The sequence below is a fragment of the Papio anubis genome, chromosome 9 (assembly GCF_008728515.1).
Source record: "Papio anubis isolate 15944 chromosome 9, Panubis1.0, whole genome shotgun sequence".
In the NCBI taxonomy this organism is placed as follows: domain Eukaryota; kingdom Metazoa; phylum Chordata; class Mammalia; order Primates; family Cercopithecidae; genus Papio; species Papio anubis.
The window spans coordinates 47,535,207-47,554,651 of record NC_044984.1 but is presented as its reverse complement, the minus strand read 5'-3'; the positions used below and the strand labels follow the sequence as shown (position 1 = coordinate 47,554,651).

The following is a 19,445-nucleotide window of genomic DNA, read 5'->3' as shown; positions in this document are numbered from 1 at the left end:
TGAATATAGAGCAAGAAGTTATGGAGCTTATGAGAGTGCTTATACTCTGTGTCTAGCAAGGCCTCCCTATTTTCATGAAATTTCATGCATGGGGCTAAATCTCACTGGCCCAACAAGGCTTTCAGGAACCTGTTCCAAGAATCAACAAGGTCACGGTTGTTGGAAGGAGACATGCATGTGCGTCATTCTCCTAGAGTTTTCATGAGCTGCTCACTTCCCCAGCTCCACAGGGGTGCCTGGGGTTATGTCTGTGGTGCTCTCCCTGAGTGGCAAAGAATGTTGGAGGTGGAGCAGGGCTTCTGGAGCAGCAGTGGAGGGAGCTGTCTAATTACAGAAGTGAGGAGAGGATAGTCAGAGGTGGGGGTCTGGGTAGAGCCTTTGAGGACACCCTTTTTCTATACTGGAATTGGTCCAAGGTGCTTGGAATTGGTCTGAGTATAGAAAAAAAGCAAAGTCTCCCCTTTTCCAAAGATTTCCCAGCTCCTGCTCTGCAGTCTGACCCGAATCAGTTGGCTGCAGATGCAGAATGCACTCTCTGCCTTGGCCACCCAACTGCACCTCCCACCCTTGACTGCCGCAGAGTTCATTCAGGCTCCAGTTCCTCCAGCCCTGTGTCCATGGGGCCTCATGGTGTGCAGGCAGAAAGGCACATGGTTTTCCCAAGACCAGTCCCTGCCCATGGGACCCTCATGCAGATCCAAGGTAGGCTCAGGGTTGTTCTGCCTTTGGGAAAGCGGGGACAGAGCAGCAAAGCATTAATCTCAGGGGCTTGTGCTCTCTGGGCAGGGGACTTTGCCAGGAGGAACCTGGGCTCTGTCCTTCACCAGCCTGGCCCTAAAGTCCCCATTGTCTTAGGGCTCATTGAGCCCCATGTGTCAGACCAGGAAGTCTCTACAGCCGGCCGCATTTGGCGGCTTTGACTTCTTCTAAGGGCTGCACTCCTCCCCTGGCAAAATGCTGATGGGCTCTTTTTTTTTTTTTTTTTTTTTTAGTTTCTGGGAGTGGGGAGGAGGAGTTAAGTGTTGGAAGTAGGGGTGGAGCTTCTCAGGTTCGCCCACCAGGAGGCTGCAGGTTGTGATGGGCCTCACGGAGAGGCAAGGGGCAGGTTAAAGCATTTCCCATGCCCCCTGAGTGTGGGAGCAGCCAGCCTGAGCGGCCCTCCGTGCCTCTCAGTGTCTCTTTGGTTGAACTCAGTGATTTACACTGCAAGGTCAGGCCATAGATTATATGTGTGTATGTGCATCTTAGAATAAACGTATTTGTATTCGTAAGCACATGGCTATGTAAGCGTGTCAGTGTTTCTTATTTATATAAAAAGTCTCTTAGGTTGGGTGCAGTGGCTCACACCTGTAATCCCAGCACTTTGGGAGGCTAAGGTGGGCGGATCACAAGGTCAACAGATCGAGACCATCCTGGCCAACATGGTGAAACCCCGTCTCTACAAAAAATACAAAAATTAGCCTGGCGTGGTGGCAGGAGCCTGTAATCCCAGCTACTAGGGAGGCTGAGGCAAGAGAATCGCTTGAACTCAGGAGGCAGAGGTTTCAGTGAGCTGAGATCACGCCACTGCACTCCCGCCTGGCGATAGAGCAAGACTCTGTCTCAAAAAAAAGTCTTCTATTTTACATAAAAGATGAAAAATCTTCACATTGATCTCTGTTTCTAGAACAGTCCAGGAGAGTGCATCCTGGCCTTGATTCATATGTTTGAAGCTGGTTGGCTAGTCAGAGGGGATATTTGGGGTAAATATACTGCTGAGATAATAGGCACCACCCTTCTCTCTGATCTTTTGAATTGGATTCTGGCCAGCTCCTAGTGCTCAGGAAACAGGGAGACATGGTTTGCATTATCTGCCCTGTTGGAGGCCCCATGCTCTCCCTTTTCTTTTAAATGCTTCACCTCTAAGTATACAGAAATCACTTTTCACATCTGAAGGGCCCAACTGCAGGTTGGCAAATCTCTAACTTGGTTTATTTGGCTCATCTGCCCTGACTCCATTCCCCAAGCTCTCGGCTCCCAGCCCTGACTGCAGTCCCACCATCACTTTGGCTCAGGCACCTGTCGGCTCCTAAGCAACTGTTATGTTTGCCTAGATCCCTCCCACCTCACCAAGACCCTCTGCTCTGGGTTCAGCCCTCTCAGTTCCAGAAAGTTCTCACTAATGCTTCTGAAGTCTCCCTACCTCATTGCTAGTAAAACCAGAAGGGTACAGCAAAGAGGGGCTTATTTAATGTCCTACCATGGGGTTTTGGTTTAACTTACTGATGGGGCCCAGGCTTTGGGTTCTAAGACCAGAGGACCTCAGAATAAGGCATGACTGCTCCCATGTCTTGGGTGGATGTTCAGGGTTTAGTGAGACAGCTATGTGGGGAAATAATTGAGGGAGGTGGGCCCCCTTTGTGGGCCCTCAGGACACAGTAACAGTGGGCCAACGAGGGACAAAGGGAGGGAGCAGGCTGAAGAGAAAAACGCCATTTTAGCACCGTTCCATTTTTTTTCCGTGTTGATGGTAGAGTCTGAACAGTCATCTCGTTATTCCACTGAGAGGGCCGGGAGTGTAGAGTTGTGGCCACGAACGGTCTTGGCGGTGGAAGCCCCAGACTCAGGCTCATTGCTGCTCGTGGTTTTCTGGCTTGGCTTTGGGTCAAGGTAGGACTGTTCTGCATCTGCATTTTTTTTTACTTGATTGTTGTGGATTTGATCCTCAAAAATTCGAGAAAGTGGACGAGAAGCCAGATAAGCTGGGAAGACACTTTCTGGAGAAAGTGTTTTGATTGTCATTTGCCATCCACCCATTCACCCATCTACTCATCCATCCATCCATCCATCCATCCATCCATCCATCCATGATCCATCTATTCATCCATCTATCCATCCACCCACCCATTCACTCATTTACTCAACAAACCACTAGTCTATAAATTATTTATGGGCAGGAACCATGACTTTATTAATCTTGACATTCCAGGGCCACTGTGCTTGCCATATAGTAGCTGTTTAACAAATGTTAATTGAATAATGTTTACTGAGTGCCTAGTTTGTGCAGGCAATGGGGACCCATTATGGAAAGAATAATTATACTCTCTTTTCAAGGAGCTTTCAATACAGATGATAATGTATAGATAAAAACATGCACATAAAGAACTTGGTAACTGGATAGACAGATAAATGACTTTGGAAGTTACAAATGAAGGACATGACAGTCCAGAGGAGAGTAAAATTACTTATAGTCTAGAGCGAAGGGTTGGCACTCACAGGAGGCTTCATGCAGGAGGCGGTATTGAAGTGGGGTCTTGATGAAGAAGCTGGTCCTAGATGCTAGAGACGGGGGCAGGTGTTCTCCTTACAGAGGGCAGGATTCTGATACCTAAGAGCAGTCCTTTCTTCTAGAAGTCTTCTAGGAGTGGCTCCACCCCTTTGGAATATCCTGCTGTTCTGTGTCCCTTAGGCCTCCTCATACTGGATTTTGGTCACACTCCATTTTCTGTGCAGCGTCCTGTGAAGCTGCAGCATTTCTCCCATCAGGCTGGGAGCCCCTTCTCTTGTGAATCCACCACCCAAGAGCATGGCAGGGGCAGTTGCTTCAGCTCGACAAGCATTGTTGAGCACCTACATTGTGTCAGACTCTGTGTAGGGCCATGAGGATATAAAGCTTATTGCAGTATGGTCCTCACCCTTGAGAATGGCATAGTGTAATGTGAAAATGGTGCATGAGTGTGGGGAGTGTAGACACATTAAATACACATTTTCCACACTTTCAGGAAAATGTTGAAAGCAATGGTGTATGCAAACACTGAGGCTCTGGAAGCATAAGGGAGAAGCATTTGCTTTTGCCAGGGATTCAAGGAAGACTCCCTGGAGGAGGTAACACCTGTGAAGCCAGCCACGTAAAAGGGGTGTGGACCTGGAGCTTGTGAGAGGGGTGCAGGGGAGGAGGGTGCTCTAGGCAGCAAGAATTTCAGAGTAAAGACAGGGAAGTGTGGCTCAGTGCAGTACCAAACCAAGAGCCGCTTAGCATCACTCCAGGCAGGGCAGGGAGTGGTGGGAGAGGACGCTAGAGAGAAAGGTTGAGGCCAGGATGTGGAGGACATGGGTTGGCCCATTGCCTAATTTGTTTGGGGTTTGGGCTTTATGTTCCAAGACTAGACAAGCTCAGAACAAGGCGTGTCTGAGAGATTAAGCTCAGAAACAGATGAGGAGGTAGCTCTGGGCCACCTGCTCTCAGGGTGTGGCCTGGAGGCCCATGATGTGCTTTGAATTGCAGTCTAGGAACCACCACTCTGCCCCTCCCTCCCCTGCCATGCAGCTGTAAAGCTAAGCCTTGCCATGGCTCTGCCTCCTTTCCCACTCTTGTTTCCTATGAGGGTATGTTTCCAGGAACAAAGACGTTTGCTGTCATTCCTTTGTCTCTTGGCAGAATGGTATCTCACCCCGCATGCTGGCATCCATTCCTTTGATATTTATTGAGCACTTTTCATGTGCTAGGGGCTATAAATTGCTATTTTAAAAATCCCCTTGTGTTACTTGCAGTGTCTCCTGGTCCCCTTATTTCCACTATGATTGTACCCTTTGCTTTATGTCCAACTGGATCCCCTCAAATTCCTCAGTGGAGAGAGATCCATGCTTTTCAAATCATTGCATTGAGAAATAAATGTATTTTTCCTCTTAAATGCCTCTTTCCCAGGTTAAATGACCACTTAATGGTTGTTTTCACCTCCTCTTTTAACTTTTTTTTTTTTTTTTTTTTTTTGAGACGGAGTCTCTCACTGTTGCCCACGCTGGAGTGTAGTGGCGCGATCTTGGCTCACTGCCATCTCTGCCTCCCTGGTTCAGTCATTCTCCTGCCTTAGCCTCTGGAGTAGCTGGGACTACAGGCGCCCACCACCACGACTGGCTAATTTTTTGTATTTTTAATAGAGACGGGGTTTCATCATGTTAACCAGAATGGTCTCAATCTCCTGACCTCGTGATCCGCCCCCCCTTGACCTCCCAAAGTGCTGGGATTACAGGCCTCAGCCACCGCACCCTGCCTATCTTTTGTTTTACGACAACTGTTTAATAACTTCCTAAGATCTCTTGGGAATTTTCCAGCGAGGACAAGGTTGTGATTTCTGCCGTGCACAAGCATCTGGTTTGAGCAGGCACGCCAGCCAGACATGATTCAGCACAAATATAAATGGACAGCTCTTATCCATGCAGAGGAATCTTATGTAAATAGAGGCTTATTCAGGGCAAACCTTTTTTTTTTTTTTTTTTTTTTTTCATTTTTACTGTTATGTTTATTTTCTCTGTAAGTGCTTTGTGAATGCTGTCCCTTCAGTTTATTCTTACAGCAGGACAAGGAAGTGAGTTATTTAAAACTAGGAAGCTGGCCGGCATAGTGGCCCATGTCTATAATCTCAGCACTTTGGGAGGCTGAAGTGGGCGGATTGCTTGAGCCTAGGAGTTCAAGACCAACCTGGGTTAGATCGAGAGACCCTGTCTCTGCAAAAAAAAAAAAAAAAAAAAACAACAAAAAAGCTGGGCATGGTGGTGCATGCCTGTGTCCCAGCTACTTGGGAGGCTGCGGTGGGAGGATGGCTTGAGTCTGGGAGGTTGAAGTTGCAGCGAGCTGAGATTGCGCCACCGCACTCCAGCCTGGGCAACAGAGTGAGACGCTCCCTCTCTCTCTCTCAAAACAAAAACAAACACAAAAGCAAACCAACCCCCCTCTGCACCACCACCAACAAACCCATGCCTTACCATTCTCCTCCTCAGGCAGGACTGATGGAAGTCAAGAGCTAAAGAAGGGAATAGAATCTTAGCTTGCATTGAAAGAAGCACGGTGTCCCCATCACAGACAGGAAGGGGCTTCCTATTAGTTCCGGTGCACATGAAGCCACCTTTGAGTACCCTATCTTAGCACTGTAGTTTTAAGAGATCCATTACATATTAAAGTGGGTGCAGAGAATAGTCCTGGAAACCATGTGTACTGAGGACTGGGAGAAACAACTGGGTCTATCAAACTGGGAGGTTGGTGTCTGTGAACTCCACAGTATTTTCTAATATTGGAAGGGTTGTGATACAGAAGCCAGGGGAGTTTGTGTGTTTTACTCTGGAAGGCCAGGAAAGAGCAAATTCATCTGAACTCAGTTGCCATCTGCTGAAGGCCTGCCAAGGCCACAGGCTGATGGACACAAAGGCAGGGAAGACAGGTGGTAACAGCGCTCAGCAGGGAATCTCAGCTGGGGGCAGGTGTCCAGCGGTGGAGGGGGCAGGAGCTTGAGACCTGAGGCTGAGAGGCCCCAGTTAGGGTTGCTGTTGTGTCAGGACTGCAAGGGTTCTGAGAATGCACATGGATGCAAGTGTCTCTTGATTGAGTGAATAGTGTGTCTTTTTATGTATATGTATTACCACTTTCAAATGTATATGATTATGAACTGCAATTTTATTTAAAAGTGTTTGCTAAATTCATAGTAAAAAATGTATGTTCTTAAAGGATACTGGAAGTATGAGTTCTGACATGTGTGAAGGTCAATGTAATTTTGTGTGTGTTAAAAGGGGCCTTCACACCCAGAGAGGTATGGGTGTCATGCCATGACGGACAGGTGACTGGGGCTCCCGCTGACCAAAATTTCACTGATCCTATAAGAGGAGTTGGGTTCCCATGGAATGGAGTGGAAGGCCTGAAAGCTAGATCCATGAAGGCCTTCCTTGGGTCAGGGTGGGGTCTTGCTGGCCTGGGCAAGTTAGGAGATTTGATGAATTGCCTTCCACGGGGATCTTGAAGAGTAGGAGTGGCCAGGCGGATTCTGCCTTGAGGTAGAGGAGTGGACTAGAGAGTCCCCTGGCCATAGCACCCTATGAGTCTCTGATTTCACACATTGCAATCCAGTGACTCACTCTTCTCTCCAGGGAGAAAGCACTTAAGGAGCTTAGTTAATAAACTTCAGATAATTCAGGTGCTGGAGGTGACTGTAAACCAACTCTATTTTCTCAAAGTGTTTATTAGGCCCTCCAAGTTTAGAGGGCTGGGCCCAACCAATAAGAATTTCAACTCACTGATCATCTCCTCCCCTTCCACCACTTCCTTCACTTACAACTCTGATCAGAATTGACATTCTAGTCCTGGGAATGTACTCCCCAATCTTTGTTTTGCTCCCTGTCCTCTCAAAGGCCAAACCATGTCTTCTCTGTTATCCCGACTCCAAGAGTAAGTATAGATTATGCCCTTCTTCCCTTTCCTTCCACCATCTGTTGGGGAGGTCCCAGACCCAGGACTAGCTGATGACAGCAGTGATTGTGATGTTGCTTCTCCAAGATAATTCCTTCTAAAGGAATGACAAGCATGATTCAGAATCAGTGGGTTCTGGCAATGGCTGAGATCTCCCTCACTGGGGGCACTAAGTACCCTGAATCACTATGGGTTTAAGAATTCCTAGAGACTCATTGCCCTGGAACCGAGGCCCCACACCTGACCAAGCAGCAGCCTCATTTCTGTCTGGCATAAAGGCAAGTCCTCCATCCTGCTCTCTTAGATATTATAAGAAAAAATATGGCCTCATTTTTGTAATATGTTTCCTTTTTTTTTTGTTGAGAATGGTCTTGTTCTGTTGTCCAGGCTGGAGTGCCATGGTGCAATCATAGCTCACTGCAGCCTTGACCTCCCAGGCTCAAGTGATCCTCCAGCCTCAGCCTCTCGAGCACCTGGGTCTACACGCACATGACACCACACCCGGCTAATCTTTGTATTTTTTTGTAGAGATGGTGTTTTGCCATGTTTCCAAGGCTGGTCTGAAACTCCCGGGCTCAAGCAATCTGCCCACCTCAGCCTTGCCAAGTGCTGGGGTTACAGGCGTGAGCCACCACACTTGGCCTCGTGATATGTTTCTTGAAACACTGGCAGATATTTCATGCATCTAGCTATGTTCCTGTGAGATCTAGAGGGTCAGAGATGATTGATTATCTTTTATGGTTAGTGATGCTGAAATGCATAGAATTTAAACAGCCTTGGTCGTACTTACTTATGGGGAGGATCTGGTCTAGCCCCGGGATTGGTTCATTGCCTCTGAGGGAGCAAAGAGGAGAGGAGCCTGTGTGGCCACCCTCTGGGCCAGGGCTAACTTCACAGTCCATGGGCAGAACTTACAGAAAATCAGGGATATAAGTCAGAGGTGCTGGAGAGGGGATCCCAGCAATGAACGGGACAGATTGTGTGACCTGGAACGTCCAGTCAACTTCAACTTGATTCTGTAATTGGTTGATTCTTGATTGATTGGTTCTTGATTCTGTGATTCTACTTTTTTTTTCCCCCTGAGGAGGTGAGATTCATTTTGCATGTACATTTTTCTAAATCTGAACACCAAATTTGAGAAGTCTGGATTCCTCACATTGAAATAATCTCAATTAGCTTGTGCTACCTCATGCAATGGGAGTTGAACTAGCTTTCAACCAGTTTTACCTGGTTGTAATCCAGTAAAAGGGCTTAACCATTAATTCATTAATAATAAATTGATGGACTAATTCATTTTTTCAACAAACCAAACTTTATGGCACTTACTATTGGCAAAGCACTGTGCTTTGGTCCAAGGGACCCAGTGTATTAACAAGACTGGAAACTCCTGGAGAGCTTATGGTTTTATTCTGGGGTGGAGCTAGGATGTTGCACAGCCTGGCAGGTAACACATGGGAGAGATACAGATAAAATGGAAGAACCAGGCCACTGAAGAAAATTTCATTTCCTTTGCACTTGGGCCACTCCCAGCCCTAACCAGTGGGTGTTGAAGTCTGTCCTTTTCCCCAATTCTAAGGAAGCTCCTGCCAGGGCCATACAGACCACACCCTTAGAAGGGCCCAATGTGCAGCAGACAGAAGAAAAAAAGGCCTGTCCTGGAGAGATAAGCAGCTAACTTGGCCAGCTCCAGAGTGAGCAGGATGGCTTTTCTCTTGGACAAACCAAGCCCAGTCATAAGCCTCTGGACAATCCCAGACAGGCAGAGTTTCAGGCTTTTGGAGTCAGACATGTTCCATAGTGCTGCCAGCTCTGCCAGATCTGGCTTTTTGGGGTTTAGAGGGGCGTGGGCGACTCTCAGGAGCACATCTCTCAACCAGAAAATGGTCCCACAGGGGCCCTGTGTGTCTTGTCCATGACTGGGTCTCTAGGGTTTTGCACAGGGCCTGGCACACATTTGGCAGTCTGTAAATATTTGCTGAATTTGTTGTTGACTTGATGTTTGAGTTTCTCGTTCCCTAGGCCTTAAGCTAAAACCAGAGAAATGCCAAAATGTGGGGAGCAAGAAAGGAAGCCATAGAGAAACCCCGAGATGTGTAATAGTGTACAATTTCTTTGGGAAGTTTTAAAGAGAAAAAAATATTAGGCATGTTGGATTTTGCCAGTGTCTGGTCAACATGGACAGGTGTTAACTTGACTTTTTCTCTGAAGATAGTCATAAACCAAAACACCACTACCTCCTGAACTAAAGCTTGGGGTATAGGGAGAACCCAGGAGGCATATTTGTGATAGTTCTGGGCTTTGTTTCCAGGAAGGGAGGAGGAGAGGTCAGCGCTTCATCCCAAAACCCAGCACAGAGCCGGGCACATACTGTGCACTCAATAATCGTGGAGAGATCTGCATCAATCCTTCCATTAAGACACTTTGCCAGAGCTGTGAGTGGGCTCCACTGTCTCTTCTGCTCAGAGAAGCAGAACCTCCTCAGGTCTCCACTCTATCCTTTCCAGAGCTGGGCACAGCTCTGCGGGGCCCAGGGGCAGCTAACAGGCAGAGGGACGGCTGCTGAGCACCTGATGCAGGTGAGTGTGCCTCCTGGCTCCCGTCAGACAAAGCTAGGAGGAGGCCATGCCCAAGCATGGGGCAATGCCAGGCACCACCCCCTCGCCAGGTAAGCCTGCCACCTTAGCACTTTTACCATTTCAGATTATTTTCAAGGTGTGTTTGGTAGCCTGGAATAAACTTATTGCCTTGGAGGCAAACCCAACCCATGAATATTTGGGATTAATTATCTCTCCTTCGTTTGAGCCCAACGACCTCCTCAAATGTATATAAAAGGATTTATTTTGCACAGGTCTTCAGTTCCCGTCCCTCTTCCTCTGACTGTCAGTGTTCCCTGCTTAACTTGCACTCTTCTCTTCACCAAACTCTTCACCATGAGCAGACAAGCCAGCAAGACATCTGGTGGCGGGAGCCAGGGTTTCTCCGGCCGCTCTGCCGTGGTCTCCGGCAGCAGCAGGATGAGCTGTGTGACCCGCTCTGGGGTAGCTGGTGGAGGAGCCTATGGCTTCCGGAGCGGAGCAGGTGGCTTTGGCAGTCGCAGCCTCTACAACCTGGGTGGCAACAAGAGCATCTCCATCAGCGTGGCAGCTGGTGGCTCCCGGGCTGGAGGCTTTGGGGGAGGCCGTAGCAGCTGTGGCTTTGCAGGTGGCTATGGAGGTGGCTTTGGGGGCGGCTATGGAGGTGGATTTGGTGGTGGCTTTGGTAGTGTCAGAGGAATGGGAGGTGGCTTTGGTGGAGCTGGTGGCTTTGGAGGGGCTGGTGGCTTTGGAGGGGCTAGTGGCTTTGGTGGTCCTGGTGGCTTTGGTGGTCCTGGTGGCTTTGGTGGGCCCGGCAGCTTTGGCAGTCCTGGTGGCTTTGGCCCTGGGGGCTTTCCTGGGGGAATTCAGGAAGTGACTATCAACCAGAGTCTCCTGCAGCCCCTCAATGTGGAGATCGACCCCCAGATTGGACAAGTAAAGGCCCAGGAGCGGGAGCAGATCAAGACCCTCAACAACAAGTTTGCCTCCTTCATTGACAAGGTGATGAAGCTCTGACTGGCCATCCCTTCCTGGGCTGGAGACTTTGAATTTGATCTTTGGGACACAGTGTTTAAATGTGTCTTGGATGGGCCAGACTGGAGGGTGAGGAGTTAGGTGGAACTCTAGGGTCTGGGAAGATATTCAGGGTTGAGGAGTTTGTCCACATGGTCAAGTGAGGGGAAGTGTAGAAAGAAAACAGTCCCCTATTTGGACCTGAGAATCGCATATCCTGTTTGTCGGAACCTCTGCTGAAACTTCCAGTCATTGCCTTACTGAGGCCCAGGCTGGCAGGGCAGGCAACCCAAGGCAAGGGCCACAGCCACCATCAGGGAAGGGTCCACTGAGAATGGGAGGCTTTTCAAATATAAGCTGTCCTCTGAGCTTTCCAGGAAGCCCTTTCCCCTACATGTTGCTGTGCCAGGCAGAGGAGGCTGATCACCTGGATGAGGGATTAGGAGCATAAGAATCTTAGTCCCAAGGGAGTGCAGAGAAATGGGTGACTGTGCACTCCTACTCAGCCTAGTCAGGAAGACAAGAGTGCTCGGTGAGCTTCTCCAGACCAGGACAGCTCTCATGGGGCTGCTGTCCCTCCAGGGTCAAGAGAGGTGTTGTCACGGTAACTACGGCATGCCAGCCAGCGTTGCTTCCCAGCATCACTTCACTGTTTTTGAAAAGCTAACATGTCAGTAGAGTCATGGGTGGAAATGGTGCTACTGAGGTTTATGTGCATTTTTGCAGAGTGTACTGTAGTTTTGAAAGTTGAGATAGGGTCATGAAGTCCTTAGGAACACCAAGGGGTCAACCTTACAATTCTATTGCTTTCCGGTAGGAGTCACTTCTGGTTTCCCCTTCCTTTGTGACTTTCCGAACCACATTGCAAGTGTAGTGTCCTGACTGATCACCCATCTGACCATAATCTCTCTGACTACAGTAGGAACCTATCTTTGCATACTTTCTAGGCCTTTGTGCTGGGGGCCCAGGAGATAGACACCTGGTCCTACCTGAGTGAAGGCCCCTCTGCTCCTCTGCTACAAGTGTTACCTGATGTTGCTTCCTGCAACCATTGCAGGTGCGGTTCCTGGAGCAACAGAACAAGGTCCTGGAGACCAAGTGGAACCTGCTCCAGCAGCAGAGCACAAGTTCCATCTCAGGCACCAACAATCTTGAGCCTCTTTTTGAGAATCACATCAACTACCTGCGGAGCTACCTGGACAACATCCTCGGGGAGAGAGGGCGCCTGGACTCTGAGATGAGGAACATGCAGGACCTGGTGGAGGACTTCAAGAAAAAGTGAGTGACGGGAGGAGTGGGAAGATGCCATGGCCCACCCTGTCTCAGAGTCTTGGCCCCTTCTACATGCCTCCTGACTTCTAGGCAGTGGTGTCACCTGGCCCGTTTCCCTCTCCTTACCTTCACGAAGGACAACTTGGTTCATTCAGTTTCCCCTCACCTTCCTTCTCCAAGCATAGTGCTTTGCAAATAAAATTGGCAAGAGGGATGAGTTTAGGCTGGGCATGGTGGCTCATGCCTGTAATCCCAGCACTCTGGGAGGCCGAGGTGGGCAAATCATTTGAGATTAGGGGTTTGAGAGCAGCTTGGCCAACATGGTGAAATCTCATCTGTACTAAAAATACAAAAATTAGCTGGGTGTGGTGGCACACACCTGTACTCCCAGATACTCGGGTGGCTGAGGCAACAGAATTGCTTGAACCCTGGAGATGGAAGTTGCAGTGAGCCAAGATTGCGCCACTGCACTCCAGCCTGGGCGACAGAGCGAGATTATGTCTAAAAACAAAACAAAACAAAACAAAACCAAAAACAAACAAACAAAAAAAACCGGATGAGTTTAGAGTGGGGGAAGCATTTTCTCATGAGCCAGGTTGGGGAAGATCCTGGTTCTGGCATCCGAAAGATTCTGGGACTACTCGTGGTATGGTGATCAACTATCCAGAGGTTTGCCTGGGACTGAGGGGTTTCCTGGGATGCAGAACTTTTAGTGCTAAAGCCAGACAGTTTGCCTGGGCAAATTGACATGGTTGGTCTCCCTAACTAACAGGGAGATAGTAAAGAGGATGTGCTCATCTGACAGGGGCGAGATAGGGATGGAGGGACGGAAGAGATGAACTTTCAGAGTTCCAGGGAACAATGGTGTTTACGATGACCTCAAAACCAAACTCAGCTGTTTCTTTTTTTCTCACACAGATATGAGGATGAAATCAATAAACGTACAGCTGCTGAGAATGAATTTGTGACTCTGAAGAAGGTAAGGGCTGTGTGTGAGGTTTCTGAGGCTTGTAGTTGCAGGTTTCTGGCTGGGTTGGGGGAATCTCCTCACTCCACTGCCACAGAGCTGCCAAGTTCAGGCCTTTGGAGCAATAAACAGAAGTCAGGTGCACCTTAGTCTGGAAGATCCCTAAAAGAGTCAGTTAATCAGTCTCTAGTTTTTAAGTAGGATTGAACTTAGACCATCCTAATGAGATACAAATTGCCCGTTCAAATGGAGACTGGTTTTGGACAAGGACCATCACTTCACCAGTCCCCTCTGCTGTTTCTTGCTGCAGTTGTGGTTTGTTGTTTGTTCCTTGGGGAACAGAGCCTTTATGCTCTTCTTTTCTCAGGATGTGGACGGTGCCTATATGAACAAGGTGGAGCTTCAGGCCAAAGTGGACGCCCTGATAGATGAGATCAACTTCCTGAGGACCCTCTACGATGCTGTGAGGATGTTACCTACTAAGAAGGGACAGAGGGAGAGTGAGATGTTTCCAGATTTGAGGCTGGTGTATTTTGGTATCTAGGCCCCAGAAGACATCTGGGATGAGCCTGGAGAAGAGGACCCTTGGAAGGGATTCCACAGGATAGGCTGCAGACATGGGGTTCTCTGAGTGGCTGGGGGGCTGGGGACAGAGTGTGGCCGGTACACATGTGGAGCAAGGAATCAGTGAATGAGACTGTTGATCAGGAGTCTCTCAGGGCCCTGTGTGCTTGTTATAGAGACCCCAAAAGTGAACAACCTCCCTCTGTGTTGACAGGAGCTGTCTCAGATGCAGAGCCACATCAGTGACACATCTGTGGTGCTGTCCATGGACAATAATCGCTCCCTGGACCTGGACAGCATCATCGCTGAAGTTCGTGCACAGTATGAGGATATCGCTCAGAGAAGCAAGGCCGAAGCTGAGGCCCTGTACCAGACTAAGGTGGGTGCTAGGCACCTCTTAGAGGATCCACTGGAGGTTTCAGAGAGGCTGTGGCCTATTGGACAGCTGGGTGGTGAGATCCCAGTGGTCACTGGGTGAATGACTTTTGGTTTTACCCTCTGAAGACATCCTTCTAATGGTGGTTCAGTTGCAGAAAGTCTTGCCCCTGGGGGAGCTGGTTGCCTGCTATGTGGGACTGACTCCAGCTTGCTCAGGAACTACAGGGCAGGAAAATCTTCTACCACGACAACCCAGATGTTCTCTTTCCTGCTGCCTTGGGGGTGTCCCTGCCGAAACACAATGCAGTCATTTTAGCAAATGCTTACTGAGCTTCTCAAGGTTTGGTGGGTGATGTCGTAGGTATAGAAACAATTCAATCAAAGCTGCAGGAATATCCCATCTTCCCTTCTGTTCTCTAGTTGGGGGAGCTACAGACCACAGCTGGCAGGCATGGGGATGACTTAAGAAATACCAAGAGTGAGATCATAGAGCTCAACAGAATGATCCAGAGGCTGCGGGCAGAGATCGAGAGTATCAAGAAGCAGGTGGGATGGTCATGGATGCTGGCTCCTGGGATGACTGCTGAGGGGTGGGGACTAGGATCTCAGGACTCCTCCCTTGGAATAGATGTCTGGAGGTCATCTCAGGCTGGCTGACCCACAGGGCACTATCTCCACAAATGGAGACAAGATGGAGGCACTAGGGGAGGAGGAATGTTCCCTGACTTTAAGATGGGATAATCCATTGCAGGTAAGGAAGGGCTTGGGGCCCTCTTACTGAGCTTGTCCCTCCTACCTCCCTTGCCCCAGAATGCCAACCTGCAGACAGCCATTGTGGAGGCTGAGCAGCGTGGGGAGATGGCCCTCAAGGATGCCAATGCCAAGCTCCAAGAGCTGCAGGCTGCTCTACAGCAGGCAAAGGACGACCTGGCGCGGCTGCTACGTGACTACCAGGAGCTGATGAATGTCAAGCTGGCCCTGGACGTGGAGATTGCCACCTACCGCAAGCTGCTGGAGGGTGAGGAGTACAGGTGAGCCTCTAGTCCCGTCTTCCCATACCCCCTGTCTCAAGTCATATGTCAAGGGCCAGATAAGCGACCAAGTAACTGGGGATGGAGCCCTGCTATGTAAAGAGAGGCTTTGCAGTGAAGCATTTGCCTCTACCAGCCCACTTCTTCCCAGGCACCCAAAGCACTTATGCAACGGGTGCCCACAGGCTGTCCTTGCTACGGCCCAAAGAGGGGTGGAGAAAGTTTACTGATGTGCCAGGCTTCTCGGTTCAGCTCTGGTTGCTATTCATGCCCTTGGTCCATGGACTTGTTGGTGTGTGCTTTGTGACGGGGCCTACTTTCTCTTGTCTTCTCAAACAGGATGTCTGGAGAGTGTCCCAGCGCTGTCAGCATCTGTAAGTACCGAAAGTAGCCAAGAAAATGAGAGTTAATTCTGAAGTATCTGCACTAATTCAGGGTAGTAGCAACTAATTTAAACATATTTTTATGGAAGTTGGAGGGGTTTTCTGGGAGAGGAGAGGGAAGCGATTGGCTTTTGTAATTGTTCTGGGTTCAGGGCACTTTTGATAGGCTTCAACGGCCAATGTGGAAGATCCATAGGGGGCCCCTTGATGGGGGGAGAAATTCAGAGGCTAGATCCCCTCCCAGGGGGTCATCAAGATTGTACTGTGGGAGGAACCACTGGCTAATTCATAATGGCTTAATGGCAGGGGAGTGAGTAGCTAGTGGCCATGGAACGGCTCGTTGTGACTATCCTGTGCAAAGCTGCCTTGGTCAGCTCTGGATAGTCCCGGGCCTGGTGGATCATTGATGATAACACAGCAGCCGGCCTGGGCGCCGGCGCTGATCGCTGTCCTGTCCTCTCCCCCACAGCCGTGGTCAGCAGCAGCACGACTTCCGCCTCCGCAGGTGGCTATGCAGGCGGTTACGGCGGAGGCGTGGGCGGTGGCTTAGGAGGTGGCCTTGGCGCGGGCGGAGGCTCAAGCAGTGGCTTTGGCCGGGGAGGCGGCGGCGGAATCGGCGGTGGAATCGGCGGTGGAATCGGCGGCGGATTTGGTGGCGGCAGCAGCGGCGGTTTCAGCGGTGGCAGCGGCTTTGGCTCCAGCTCCGGCGCCCGCTATGGAGTCAGTGGTGGGGGCTTCAGCTCTGCCAGCAACCGGGGCGGCAGCATCAAGTTCTCCCAGTCCTCCCAGTCCTCCCAGCGCTACTCCAGATAAAGAGTACGCATCAGTATCGCAGCCACCCGCGCTTCCCCTCCGCTCCCCACGCCCCCATATCGGCAACACCCCCAGCTTCCCAAGAACGTGGCTCTGCGCTGGAAGGTTGGTGGCCTCTTGCTCCTCCTTCCAGATCCCTGGCCAAGCCCAGTCACGAGAATTTCAGGCTCCCCTCTCTGGCTCCAGCCTGTGCCTGTGATTGTACAGGTGTGGTCTAGGCCGCCACCTTCTGCTGCCCCGGGGTCCCTTCCCTGGGTGGGATGTTCACTACAGCTCTGATGTATATAGCACACAGCCCCCTCCGCCCCTCCGGTCTTTCGCCAATAAAGTGCACTGTTTCACTCCGGGCCTCTGAGTATTCGCTCCATGTCCTTCTCCTCAGGGCACTGAGCTCCCTGGTCACCTCCCTGGCCTCCCTGCCTCTGCCTCTCCCATGTGGGCTCTGTGATCCACAGAGCAGCTGGAGAACTCTTCCTCTGAAACAGAGGCAGTTTGTCTTCTTCATACGTTGTGCGGATCCGGTTATTCATTATTCTGTGAGCACTGTGGGGAGGGAGAGGTTCTGCTCCCGGATGCTGCGTACCCTGTGTACCCTCACCGTCCTTGATGGTGAAGGCTGGGCCATGCAGACATCTATCTCCTCCCTGCCTTCTCTCATGTGGGGGAACTAAGAGGGCCTTGGGGACAGAGGGTTTCTTCCCTTGGTGTTGATTCTCACTCCAGCTGACATCGTGAAAGCTTTTCCCCCATCAAAGTGCTCCGGGAAAGTGCGGGCTGCTGGAAGCCCAGGGATGGAGAGGTTTCCCCAGAGCAGCCTATTCAAAGTCTGACCCAGGAACACCATTCCGTTGAGACACTCTGCAATAAAAGATTCCACGCCCATTACATCTTTTCTTTTTGGAGCACATATTAGAGTTTCTAAGAAGTTCAGTAGCAAGGAAAACCTGTTAGCTTCCTTTAATCCAGCATTTCCTGCAGAGGCCCCCATTCTTGCCCCTAAGCACTGTGCATGCACTTGGGGCCTGAAAGTATGTGCACCAGCCATGAGAGTTCTTGTCATCCTGGCCTCTGCCCTGCACCAAGAAGTTCTGAGAATGTGTTAGTTGGCCATGGGAGTGCTGTCCAAAAGGTCACTGCTGGAAAGGACTCAGAAGCAAGGAGTCCAAGGCCTTTGCTTCCAAATGAAAAGACCGAGGCTCAGAGAGGAAGGGTGACTCCTCTAGGGTCTTATAGCACGTGAATGCCTGAGCTGGGAATGAAGCCCTGCATCCCAAGCCTAGAGCTCCTTCCACTTCCCCCCACTGTCTTTGACGATGCCTTCCAGGCATGCCACACTGCCCAGGCACCCAGAGAGAACACACAGGCTGTGGAATAGAAATGTGAAGTCAGGCTAGGCCAGGGAAGCAGTATTTCCATCCTTGGACAAGGTTGAATTTATTTTAGAGATGAGGAATGGCAGATAGATAAAGAAAACCTGCAACTGACAGTTGAAGAGATTCAGTGTGGAAATCCAGCTGGTTCCACTTTTTGAAGGAGGTGGGATTTAGGAGCTGTTACTTCACGTTTGGGTAGGAAGGTACTTTTTCTGGTTGGTATCCTTCTGTGGAAAGAAGTAGGAGACATAGGTGGGGAGGCTCAGTGCCCGACTCAGTTTAGGGGATTGGCCCTATGGGACTGTGCCAGTCATGGGGCAGCTGCTTCACCCTGGGCAAAGTCTTTATCATTGAATTCCTTCCTTCACTCATTCAACAAGTATTCATTAAGTGTTTGTTTTCTGTCTGGAACTGGGCTAAATTCTGGAGATGAATTGGTGAGCAAGAAATCAGATGTTGACCCCACCCTCATTTTAGTAAGGAAATCAACAAAAAAAAGTAAGCAAACCAAATGAACAAAATAATTTTAAATTGTGGGAAGTATATAAAGAAATGAAACTAGGGGCTGAGTTGGATGAATGCCAGGACTGGTTAATGGACTGGATGGAGGTGGGGAGGTTAAGGGAAAGGGGAGATTCAACCAGGATACCCAGTTTCCCAGTATGAGCACTTGGGTGGTTGGTGCCATTTACTGACTTGAGTGGAGGGGTGGGAGGGCGGGATAGATGTGGAGAGAAACTTCAGCTCTGCTTTAGACAAGCAAGAGCTGCTCATGAGATAGACACGTGAGACATCCAGGTGAGATGTGAGCCTGTAGATTCAGAAGGGGGCCCCATCAGGGCTAGACACTCGCATCTGGACATCATCAGCTTAAGGGTGGATTTTAAAGCCATGGAAACTAATGAGTTTTTCTGGAGAGAGGGTGGAGAAGAGGGCCCATGCTGAGAACCAATGTGGACTGGAATGTAGAGTCAGGGACAGGAGTGCAATCTACCAGATGGTGGAGCCTGGGCCACGTTCTTCAGAGTGCCCCCACCCGAGCAGTCAGGGGGGTTCTAAATTGGCTCCAAGGAAAGCCCAGAGCAGGCCTGGCCTTCCTGGGTACTATGCACACTGGTTTCCAGTCTCACGTTCAGACAGTGACCTTTGTCCTTTGCTGTTCCTCCCTGGACCTATGCTCACTGGCCTTGTTTCTCCTGTGGGGTTTAGAGGAACCCCTGCTACCTAAGTAACCACTAGTGGTGAAGTGGTGGGGTGGGGCTCCATGCAGCTTCTTAAAGGACAGCCTGGCACAGGAGGAGTGGGGCGGAGAGGCTATTTCTTGGAGGTGTCATTGTTCCAGAGGAATAGTCAGGGCAGGTGACCTTGGTGTCAGGACCTGGGACCCAAGGAGTTAACTCTATGCTTGGCTGGATATTCTCAGCCCAGCACTGACTGTTTCTTTCTTTCTTTATTTTTTGAGATGGAGTCTCCCTGTGTCACTCAGGCTGGAGTGCAGTGGCACTATCTCGGTTCACCGCAACCTCTGCCTCCTGGGTTCAAGTGATTCTCATGCCTCAGCCTCCTGAGTAGCTGGGATTACAGGTGCAAGCCACCACGCCCAGCTAATTTTTGCATTTTTAGTGCATGATGGCCAGGGTGGTTTCTAACTCCTGACCTCAGGTGATCTGCCTGCCTCCGCCTCGCAAAGTGCTGGGATTACAGGCATGAGCCACCACGCCCTGCCAGGCCCTGACTGTTTCTAATCCAGGCTGAAACCCCCTTGCAGGGAACTTTACCTGCTTCTGAGTGCTCCTTCGTTTCCTTTGCCTTAGCATTTGCATAGTTTTTTTTGCAGAATTCTATGTTGACTTTTCAGTGCTCT

At 50.0% G+C, this 19,445-nt stretch overlaps 1 protein-coding gene across 2 annotated transcripts; it reads left to right on the top strand.

The window, feature by feature from the left end:
• Positions 1–252: 252 nt before the first annotated feature.
• Positions 253–18,190, top strand: KRT3 (keratin 3). Of its 2 annotated transcripts, none has more exons than XM_017945900.3 (9): positions 253–702; positions 11,858–12,078; positions 12,991–13,051; positions 13,407–13,502; positions 13,818–13,982; positions 14,402–14,527; positions 14,792–15,012; positions 15,352–15,386; positions 15,865–16,572. In XM_017945900.3, the coding sequence occupies exons 1-9, from the start codon at positions 520–522 to the stop codon at positions 16,206–16,208; spliced, it is 1,452 nt and encodes a 483-aa protein (XP_017801389.1). In that variant the 5' UTR covers positions 253–519; the 3' UTR covers positions 16,209–16,572. The 2 variants fall into 2 exon arrangements, with proteins under 2 accessions (XP_017801389.1, XP_003906476.3); XM_003906427.5 differs by lacking the exon at positions 253–702 and adding an exon at positions 7,767–10,788 and having other exon boundaries at positions 15,865–18,190.
• The last annotated feature ends 1,255 nt before the right edge of the window (positions 18,191–19,445 follow it).